At 33.6% G+C, this 12,265-nt stretch overlaps 1 protein-coding gene across 1 annotated transcript in view; it reads right to left on the reverse strand.

Moving 5' to 3' along the window:
- Nucleotides 1–645, reverse strand: part of LOC110994218 (protein Wnt-10a) — a 28,128-nt gene extending 27,483 nt beyond the window's left edge. The window contains exon 1 of the mRNA XM_022260754.2: nt 289–645. Within this exon, the coding sequence (XP_022116446.2) occupies nt 289–371 (83 nt within the window). The 5' untranslated portion in view covers nt 372–645. The remainder of the gene's footprint in view (nt 1–288) is intronic.
- Nucleotides 646–12,265: the final 11,620 nt, after the last annotated feature.

Below are 12,265 nucleotides of genomic sequence, written 5' to 3' on the forward strand. Positions count from 1 at the left end.
TACGACCACGTGCAGTGGCATATTCATTGCAATTTACATACTAAACCCCCGGCCTATGGGTGGCCTGATACCTGATCGTCACCTTTTAAATTTGCATGCATTACTGTATTCATTAAACGGTCGTTGTCTACTTACAATTTGCATGATTAGTGCTCTGTTTTGTGTCGCACACTGACGCCCCATGCATTATACCACTGATTAGTTAGAGTACGCTAATACAAGCCAAATTGCCAAGCTCTACGAACTATATTTGCGTCAAAGAGTACAATTTGAATCACGATAACTCACCTTGCCATATTCAGGGGGACGAATAAGAAAATTATTATCGTTGGAAATGTCCAGGTCATTCTGCGGTTGTCCCCGGAACTCATGTTGGCAACACTACATCCTTGTAATGTTTCATTTTCCGTCACTAGCGTACACTGTTGTATATCGGGTATCGTGATTCGAAATTCAAATTGTTTGGGACAGAGGTCACAAGCACGATTAATTCGCCACAATTGATTAGAATCAAGTGTTTGTTTACGCCGTCGGCACGATGCCGTCGGGTTGTCTATGGCGTCTTTGGATGCGTTCGAACGCGTGGGACGAAAGGCGTGCTCTCCGCGCCGCCCAGACGACGGGAAAAAGATTAGGGGCGTACAGGCAGCGGCTCCACCTACTCGTTGATTATCCTTGTTTACGCAATTATTTGGATATTTCGGCACTAAACTGTTGACGTTGTAATGTAAAGTCGTGTGTTCACGAAGCGGCCGCGATTGACAGTGGCACCCTGGATGGGATCCCCGCATATAAAATGCCGCCCCACGCTTTTACCAGGGTTTTAATTCCCTGTCGTAAGTTTAAAGAGCGATTTTATAGTGGACGTTGGTGTTGGTAATAGTAGATAATTTACGAATAATGTTTTAACATTTAATCGAGAGTTCATTTTTTATCAAGGAATTATAGAATTAATAAAAATAAATTTAAGACGTAAGCCTAAAACGACTTAAAGCTATTTTTACAAAATCTAATCATTAATAAGCACAGAAATTATTAATTATATTAGAAACTATTAAAAATATTTCGGTTCTAAACTCAGTTGTTTAACCAAATACGAATCATGAGAATAATTTTAATCAGATTAATACTTTAAATACGTATCAATTAAAATGTTATTAATTATTTACTCCTAAAACCGTCAACTCCGACATAGTCTCTGCCTTATTATTATTATACCAATAAAATGTCATTATTATCTTTTATAGGACCGTACATGTCAACTGCCCTATCACAATTGGGACATCTTTATAAACATTGATATATCAATCGCAAGGGTTTGTGAACTACCCTTAGTTAGGGGTCTGAACCCTTTTGTTAGGGCATGTCGCGTGCCCAAAAACATCATTGAACAAGTATAATTTACATAAATGATATTAAGGACGCAAATCTAAAAGCTTTACATATTTTAGTATTTTTTGTAATAATAACTTATTAACAACTATGTCCTACCAATAGTGCTTAGTAGGGTTGATAGCTTATTTATAGGCCGACAACGTACTGGCAAGTACACGAATGGTATTACTTGATAGTAGGTGAGTTTTCTACCCTATTTATCCCGTTAACCAAACATATACAAAACCTCTTAAATTTTTAAAGTAGGTATAAATTATAGTTCTGTGAGTATCAGAAATTCTTGGTTCCCTGCGTCTGTAGGGACCCACCACCCAGAATCAGGATTAATACTATTATAAATAGACAATTAAAATTACATTAAAACACAAAGTTTTCAACTAGGCTTTCTCAATAAGGTAATAGCTGTTAAACATAATAATATCATCGTGTTTAATCAGTAATGGTGCAACAATTGGTCACAATTTTTTTCATTCCACTGAAGCATTAACTCAACTTAGGGTCCTTCAAGAAAAGAGTGTAACAGTTCTTAAAAGGCCAACAACGCACTCGCGAGCCCTCTGGCATTGAGAGTGTCCATGGGCGGCGATATCACTTAACATCAGCGTGAGTGCCCGTTTGCCCCCTGTTCTATTAAAAAAAAGGATTGACGTTTATTACAATAACTATTACTGTAATAAACTATTACTACTTCTACACATAATATAATATGATACAAAATATATACCAGAATAATGAACCTAAAACTAAAATCTTACAAAAAATAATATAATAAACTCACGCACTTCATATGTATGTGTCTCGGGAATATTTTTTTACCAACTTCCATATGATTGGCTTAGTTACATCAGCATTATGCGAAGTCAGGTCGCTTTGATGTCTGTGCCACGCGTCAACTCTTCACTGAAGAGTTCTCCATCTGTGAATTAGTTTAACAAATAAACATTGTTTCTTTTATCTTTATAATGGGCCAATTATTCTATGGTATGTTAAGTTTGATTTATTTGTACCAACGTGATTTCGCAATCTCTTTACGAACGTAAGTTGCATTTTGATCTTAAATGTTTAAGTTAGGTACACTTAGGTAAACTTACAATTATTATAGGAGTTTTTTTATTATATTCTTGGGCAAACGGGAGGGGTAGGAAGTGCGTTGCCTGCCTTTCAAAAATCACTATACTTTTTTATTTAAGTCATGATAAGTGTTATTTATATAATATTAAAATTCAAAGCACCACCACGATGTGGAACCAGCTGCCCACTGAAGTATTTCCGACCCAATTCGATTCTGGCAGTGCGAGTGTCCATGGGCGGCGGTGTCACTTAACATCAGGTGAGCCTCCTGCTCGTCTGCCTCCTGATAAAAAAAGCAAAAGAACTGTGATAGTTTATGTGTTCATTCGATTAGCAATCAAAAATTAGCGAGCACGTACCGCAAGTTTACCGGTAAAAGCAGTTTTTCATAATAAATTATACACCTGCAAAGTACTTGGCCAGTATCGCCACCTGGCACTATTTACTATGGCTCGAGGCACAAAACGGAAACTCATAATACTAACTGTTCCTACAACGGTTTGACACCCCCAGGGCACAACTTAACATTCGAATTAAGCATATACCGTGTGAGAACAAATAATATAAAATTTAAGAGAATACACTGAGATTACATTCTTGCGGTTGGCAATTTTGTTGGCGTTTCCCCACTGCATTCACAGAGTAATTGATAATAACAGAAAATGATCCGTGTCAGCTGCCAGCGGCCTGTGTTGCTAGCATTGTTCGATGTTTTGTATGGAAAGTGTTGGTGGTCTGTTTTTATTCATTTTCTATACTCAGTATATATTCCGAAGTCCTAGTTTCTGTACAGATCATCATTATCATCGATGGCTATACAGCCTCTTGCCTCAGCCTCCTCAAGTAAATTTCGATATTGCAATCTACAAACTTATTTTCGATGCGTTCAATTTCGAACCTCCATTGTTCCGAGGATTTCAATTTTTAAAAAGGTTTTTTCCTGCCACCAGGTTGTGAGTAAGGACCTTGGGCTGTCATACTCCATTTGGTGCATATATCCCAAGTTTCTTTACATTTCCATATAACGTGTAACGTCGTTAATTTGTAAAAAAAAGTGCTGCTAATAATCATATCATAGCTACAAATTAATGTGAAATTATTTAAACAAATATTTCCTGACAACTTTTATCTCAGATGTTTCAAATCCCTCAGTGTACAAAATCTCACATTCATAAACATCAAAATAAAACATTCAAAGCATAAAACTTTATGCTCCCACGCAATAAACTCAAGGGAGAAGGATTTCTATGGCTTCATATGTGCGATTAGCATGATACCATCCATATTTGTGTAAGTGTTAAATGACAATCTCAATAGAATTTATACCGAAGTAAATTTATGCTTATCGTTCTTATCTGGTGTTAATATAAGATGTAAAGGATTGAACAAAGTGGAATTGTGGGTGGTAGTAACACAGGTATGATGATTCTATTGCAATAAAATTTATATGTATGTTACAGTGTAATAGAATAAAATTTTATCGACTTCTAACTTGGTAAGACTGGTCACCAAATTAACCAAAAGCCTAAATATGTTTGCTTAAATATGTCGTAAGACGTAATAAGGCAAATAATCCATCATAAGACAAAACGGTGGCAAAATTATATGAATTAGGTTTATCATTGCTTCCGTATTCTCTAAGTTTAGTCCTTAGCGAGTTGTTTCTGTTCTAAGACCTAAAGAGAATGCTAGCTAGACAGAAATTTTGCGTTGATGGAGAAAATCAAACCAAAACTGCGATGACTGTAGTTTTTGGGCGACCTGTAGACAAATCGTACCTACTACAAAAATGGTATCGAATAAAAAAATATGGCCGCTATAAGCATTGTATCTCTCACGATGGCAGCTATATTGAATAATAAAATCAATAAAAAAAATTTTTTTTTACATATAATTTAATTCATAATATTTAAGAGTATCTATATATCGTACTAGGAATTCACAAAATTGCTCAATCGTAATAGCAGATCCCTATTCTGAGTCTAGTGAGTCGTCAGCCATCGTCACCATCGTCAGAGCCTAGAGTTAGCGGTAAGCGTGCTTGCATACGTCAACTCCAATACGTTGACATTCGGGAGTAATACTTAGCAGCTTTGAAATATTACCCTGACTCACTTACGTAAAAAATTCTATAATGTACCTACTGAAGAAGTTCAGAGTTAATAACGGCCTATAATTTCTATCAAATACCTACTAGTTGTTAAAAAGTCAAGTAAGCTAAGTACAGCTCAAAATGATACATAGTATACCCATTTTCCATATGGTTATGGTGTTCTCATGGATATAGAATTCTCATACGGCCGCGCTAATTATACAAAAGATTGTTGAGATGACGTCGTACACAAACGCAATTAGAAAACTTTAGGGGCCAATATAAAAGGGTCATAAATCAGCGAAGGGTCGAATGCGATATCTTAGTGTTGGCGCTCACATATCGTTAAACATGCGGCTGTTTCGAGCCGTTTGTTTCAGAACATTCAACTTGGACTAGGGATATTAATTCTTGAGTATGAATTTATAGGTATCCAAAATAGAAACGAGTTTTTTAATATCAGAAACATGGGCTTCATTTATTTCTTAAATATTTAAAAAAAAACTTGTGCAGACGAAAAACAGAAAAAAAGTGTTAAAAAAAAGAAATTATATTGCCGTAGCAAATAATAAAGTGACTTTATAATAATTTTTAAGTAACTCAATGTGCTTCTCAGTAGCCGTGTCCAGTGAGAGACAATACAATTTTCTAATATTTTTCTAACCACATACAAACAATTCATTTGGTACTTAGTATCACACAATAAAGTCTTAATTAATATCAAAACTGACCACTTCAATGAAAAAAGTGTGTGTTTGTGTTTCTTTGGTCTTCTGAATCTTCTAGATTACAAACTTAAAATTAGTTTTTTGTTTGAATCTTAATGTGTCCATAAAAATATTTTCTAACTGACGTTCCTAACCTTCAGTGAACGTCGACCCTAAAACACATTATAATACAGTGTGGCTAATAGTGTCCGTACCTTAGCTTAGCTCAGTCGGGATCTCGTTAGCAAGTGTATGCGACATTTCACATCGACTAATTGCGAGCATTTACCCATCTTGATAAACTGCATTCAGTTTGTATGGGCAGATCATAAATTTGCTGTGTTTTACACATATGAAAGAAATAAATTTAAACCCGAATAGTACAAATACTAAATTACTACTACTGTTTACTTTAAATGCTGTAATAGAGGTGTCTAGCGTAAGAATCAATACGCCAGTTTAATCCTGAAAGATGAGAAACTAACATGAACATAGTAACGTCACTTTCTTCAAGGTATCTCAAAGAACTTCCTAAATTTAGGCAGTAAATACTAACGTATTACGAACAAAATTAACACAATAATATTTAGCCGGGAATCGAACGGTATGATACCTAACCAGTTTTAAGGGCTATCATTGTGCTACGAAAAGTTGAAAGTTAGTACATGTAACATGTCACTCAAATTCTTGGATTGCCAAGTGTCTTTAGCAATTATAAAGATAATATAAATCTTGTTATTAATTAACATAAATAAGGCTAATTTGTAAAGTGAATTAAAATTGTACAAATTAAGGTTTTATGAATTGCCTTGTTAATTGCAATTAGAATTGTATCGGATTATTACGACCAATTTATCAAAACTTTTTCCGTATTTATGTTATAGACATTTGTCAATCAAATAGAGATGTAAGTGATCAGCCCACTGTGTCTGACACACGCCGTCGACTATTTTACTCAGGTAAGCCGGTTTCCTCACGATGTTTTCCTATTGAGCGAATGTTAAATGCGCACATAGAGAGAATCCATTGGTACACAGCCGGGGGTCGAATCTACGACCTCAGGGATGAGAGTCGAGAGCTGGAAGAGCTGAAACCACTAGGCCAACACTGCACTTGCATTCAAATCACCTATGAATATCCTGTGTTAAAAAAAACACCTCACAACAAATACTTAGGTATATCGCACGGTTGGACAATTGTTTTTAATTTTGAAAATGAAGCCTGTTTCCTGATTTTAATTTGAGAATTGCATATTTTGAAAAACTTTTTCTGATTTTTAAAGTGCCACCTGTCTTAGCTTGTCAGATTTACATTAAAATTATTATTATTAATTTAGATAATACATTATAGTTTCTCGCTATATATAAGTGTAGTTTGTCGTAATGTTCCAGATTATATACAAGATCTCGGTCTAGTCTCTTGATAATTTGCCAATGATACGATCAATTTGTAGTCGATTTAATTGATTGAATTTCATTATCGAAGCCACCGGGTACATCATCGACTATTATGGTTTATTTATAAAGCCTATAAATAAACAATATTTTATTTATCAAAGGTTTAATTTTATTTTTGTTTTACAGGTAACAGTGAAATGCTGTATGATATTTAAAAGCATTCAGCAGTTAAACTAAGCTCAGTCTGCCGTGTACTAAAAATATTTAAAAATGATAATTTAACGATATTTATTATAAATTAGTTGCACCCGCGAATTTCATTTCGCCTTAATATGTCTTTTACTTAGCCTACCTTTTAGTAGCTAGGTACCGACATAACAACATAAGGAAATTTTTGCTATGCTAATCCATAGAAACTGTTTTCTTGTCTGGAATCAATGCCTAAAACTAGAAAAACTATTTTTTTCTCGACAATGAAATAATCCGAATTCTCTTAACATTTAAGAAATAAATAAAAAATACTCATATTATTATTCAAGCCGTATTCGAGTTTTTCGATTAGAAACATATTTTTATTATTATATATTATATTATTTTAACTCCATATATATCACTAACAAATTCATGCTACATGAAATGCTATGCCTATAATACTCAAGAGAGTGTCTGCTTCTGGCTATAATATTGTGGTCAAGTTCAACGATTTAAGTAATCGCCACGATAGAAAATCTAAGAAAGCCTGAGTGAGCCTTAGCGTTGGCCCGTTCAAGTATAATAAAAAGTATATAACAACTCAATATCATACAGAATATACAATAATTTATCATTTATACAGGTAATAACAATTTGTCTACAGTTATTGATAAAATCTTCTAATTTATCATTAAATATTTTCATCTAATAACTATTGATTATGAAACATACAAAAGTAATTTATATTTTATTTTCTTAAGTGTTATATATTATTATTTGAGTTTATATTGTTAATTTTCGAGAATAAAAGACACCTATTTACACCAGTATATTTATCGGTAAGAAAATATATTCCCAGAAAAAAATATTTACGAATAACTCAACTAAAAGAAAAAATATTATTTTATGATAATCATATTCTTTTTTTAATGTACAACCAAACAAATTTACGAGTCTAGCCTGGGATACTGTTAGACTGACACCGATTTTAGTAATGTAAGCACCCAATTTTGGCGATTTTAATATTCGAACAACTTCCTACCTATTCGAAAAGATAGGTTTCTTAAATTTATTTTCATGATATTCCTAATAGCCTATCTTAAGGATGCGTTGTTTTAGTGATCGATCCAGTAGTTTTTCGGTTTAATCGCTACATACAAAAACACAAATCTTTCTTCTTAATAATATTAGTACAGGCATTTTACGACCACCAGGGGAGATCCGTCTAGTCTAATATAAAAGTTTGTGGTTTAATTAGCTCCTATTGTGATGATTCTATTGTACTATGTACACGACGAAGTATAACGTCATCTTAAACAATTTGACTTTTTCCTGCATGAGTAAGCCATACATTAACGCGAACTTTAAATGAGGCTGCTAGCACATGACGGTATTTTTATATTGTATGTATTAAATTAACAAAGTCATGATTCCCGCCTTCACCTGTAGCAGGCACAAGGCACAAAGGCTAGTCCAAGTTTCTAACCCATAAAACAATGAAACAAACGCATACTGTCCCTATTAATTGGATTAGACTTGAAATTTTCAGTGATCAGATGTTCTTTGACAATGAATGACCAAAATCTTGCAAAATATCTTGTATATATGTATATATATGTAGCCGACATTTTTCTAGATAGTTCTTCAACTATAAATCATGAAAAATCCTTAGAATGAGAATTCATAGCATAACGTTAACATATTTCCAGGATGCCAAAATAGAAAAAAATCCAGACAGAAAATTATTTTACTGTCTGTCATCGACAAAAAAAGAAATGGAGTGCCTTCGAATTTCGAAATAAGCTCCCACTTGAATCTGGCGCGGAATGTTTCGACGTTGAAGTATTTCGATTTTGACAGTTCGGAATTTGAAATTAAAAAAGCGGGAAATTTTATGGCGGGGCGCGATGGGCGTGAAGGGGCGGGTCCTCGTATTAATAACATACTCTTGCAAATATTATTGATATCCGATTTCAATAAGATGTAAAATAAAAATCACATTATTGTAATTATGTCGTTAAATAATCCATTCTTCATACATTAATAAAATCGCGCTCGATCTTGTTATTATTGGGCTTGGGCTTGGGCTTGCTATCTTGGGCTTATTGCCTTTGTTTTATAGCAAACAATATTAAAAAAAATTAAATTAAATTACTTATCGTACTTCCTATATATCAGTCTACTATTATCTAAATTCTTCTCTTTATTAAAAAAAATCAACCACAGATTGAATCACCGTCAATCCATTAAGAAAAAGAATAAGTCATCAATATCAATCAAAACATCATAGTTTACCGAAAGTTGTTTGATCACTGTGGGCCAGCATCAATGATACGCAAATAATTACCTTATGACGTGTCAAAATCATTTTGTCTCAAGATGACGAGACGCGGTCACACGGAAACCTTTCGATGCTATCAAGGATCTTGCAAACTTAGCTCTGTATGTGCGTTATACTTTAATACATTGGCATAGAGTCTAAAATCGTATAATTAACATTTATTGTAGTCTGTATTCCAGCATATTGACGTGTCAATCCCTCGAGAGACGTTATTAAAAATGGCTATCCACCCGTGAGAATGATTTTAAGAGGTAACTATTAATTTGGGCGCGATTACAAGATTATTGGGTAATTGACAGTTCGAGTTTGCGTTTATGTAATTAATTTTTATTTAATTTTCGAGTTGTGCTGGGAGATCGCTGCGTCATCTGCCTTTTGGAATGCGGTGCTAACATCGTTGTTTCGACGCGTTTTATACTTTATATACCTATCAATATTCCGTGACTTCAACAAGACAATGGATTTACCGGGGTTCACTTTTTACGATGCCTCCCTTTGTATTGAATAATAATTAGAACATTTTATTTATCTGAGTGATTGTATTTAGGTTTATGTACGATGTGGTAATGGTATATGTTGGTAGGCAGGTACCAAATCATTATCTTAAGTAATAGATCTTTCTTAGTACGATTTTTGTAGTATCTAAATGCAAGAAACTATGTTATAGAACAAACGTAATCGAGCACTAACACTCTCAAGAAGCTCGCAAGTGCGTTGACGTCCTTTTAAATTGCAGAAGACTGTTAAATTAGATTTTAAATAATATGATGAAAACTGGTGGCTAGGAAAATGCAGTTTATACTTTTATTTAAGGTGATTCACAGTGAAAATTTACTCAAATTAATAATCTTTTTAAGCTTAATAATGCTGATGAGTAACTTAATATGAATTCACAATGAAGGCTTCACGGGGTGATAAAATATCGCTTTTTATAAATTGTCCGAATATGTATAATAATATAATAAATGCAGGACACGGTAATAGCTTAGCCTAGTCCGCATCCAGCCACTCGATCAGCCATTAAAACTCACGGTCCTCTGCGGCCATGAATGATGTCTAATGGACCTTGGCTCATCGGCCAATTCGCCCTGCTTAATGAAGCTGGGGGAGGCCGGGTACAATGCTTGCAGGGATACGTCAGCATCCGCATGAGCCCCTGTTCCCCCGCTGAAGCGACTGCGTGCCCAGGATTATACACGGAGTTGCACAGTGCGACGGCGAAGTATAGAGCTCCCCTACCTTAAGGCGCTTTAAGAGAAGAGAGTGCTATCTCTTTTACTTGTATCTTACCTTCCATTAAAGTGCATACCCCTCTTTAATAAAAAAAAATATTTATTTATTTATTTATTTACACTTCGTTGCTAAAGAAATACAAACAACACAATATATATATAAATTACAAGGGATGCAACGGGCGGCCTTATCGCTAACAAGCGATCTCTTCCAGGCAACCCTAGTAAGAAAAGAAATAAATAAAAATAAAAAAATGATGGGTGCAAGAAGTGCAGAAGTTATATAAAAAACAAAATAAATTTATATTAATATATAGAACCTTAATCTATTAATAACTATATATATTATATATTATCTTCAGATAAGCTTCCTAACCCTATTTAAAAATAGCTCAACTAAAAAAACAATAAATGAATACCATAATTATGATATTAAAAACACATGTTTACAAAACATAAAATTGATAATATCTTGCGTTACCATTTTAGGCGCCCATTTGAGGCTATTAGCGATCCATTAAATAAGAAATTATATTAAATTCAGCCTACATTCCGTCGATATTCGTAAAGATAAGGTCATTACATCCAGGTCACTTTTGCCACATAATTATGGCCTCTACGGTTATGGACCTTAACTTTTAATTAAGCAATTTGGTATATTTTGTGTTTTTTAATTCGATATTTTAATTTATCAGCGAAACGATTTTCGCTAATGAATATTTTAAGTATTTTAAGAAAAGAACTTTTTACTACTTTAAGTATTGCTTGGAGAATATGTCTATTGTTTTGATTTTATTGGTCTGGAACAAGTTTGGTTTATTTATTTATTTATTAACACTTCGTTGCATTATATAAAAGGAAAATATTAAACATAATTTAATATTAATGGTTTAATGATAGATAGAGAGATATTGTACACAGAACTAGATAGAGAGATATCGATTCGAGTACCTATTGGGCTTCATGTTTGTACTAATTTGTACCAACATGTGAACAATGTATCTTTGTTTTAGTAATAAGTCTCAGCTTTCTATCTTTTATCTTATATTATATCTTTCTTTATATAGTATATTAGTAACAATGAGTACCCTGTCGTAACAGGTATCCCTAGACTTAGTTCAGGGGCTCCAATATTTGCTAACGCCCGAACCCAATAATTAATCCACTGAACTCTGAGGTTTATATGGAGAAAAAATCACAGGAAAACTAAACAATCTCTTCATAGCAAAATGTTCCATGTTGGTACATACTAAAAATGTTGGCTGATCACATCAAGGAGAAACGAAGTTCGCGGGGGCAGCTAGTTTATTTGTAAAATTATGTGCTTATCATACATGTGTTTATTTCACTAAAGCTCAGATGAAATCTAGCCCCGTTTATCAATTTGACTTGACACCTAATTTAAGTCTTATCAGCCACTAACCTACACAATTTACTTTCAAAATATCATTAATGTCAGCTCACTTCGAGACTTCTGCTTTGTGTAAAGTGCATTGATAATAATCTCGGCTATTCTGGGTGAGTGAGATGCAAATAAGATCTGTGATGTGTGGAAGAGAGAAAGGCGATGTTGAATAGAAACATCAAAATTTTACAGCGTTTTTATTGCGCGCGCCGATGTGTTTACACTGGTTTTGTGTTCTGTGTAGGTGTTGATTGTTTATGTTATATTAAAAAAATATATAATAAGAATCAGAAGGAAACTATCAAAAAATATATTTTAAATTAATATTAATTATTATTAAATTTTAAGTACGAATGAGTATGAAGTATAAATGAATCACAGTAAAATATTTTACTAAATACAACTGTACTGCATTTTCACTCACGCATAATAG

The sequence above is a fragment of the Pieris rapae genome, chromosome 10, assembly GCF_905147795.1.
Source record: "Pieris rapae chromosome 10, ilPieRapa1.1, whole genome shotgun sequence".
Taxonomy (NCBI): Eukaryota; Metazoa; Arthropoda; class Insecta; order Lepidoptera; family Pieridae; genus Pieris; species Pieris rapae.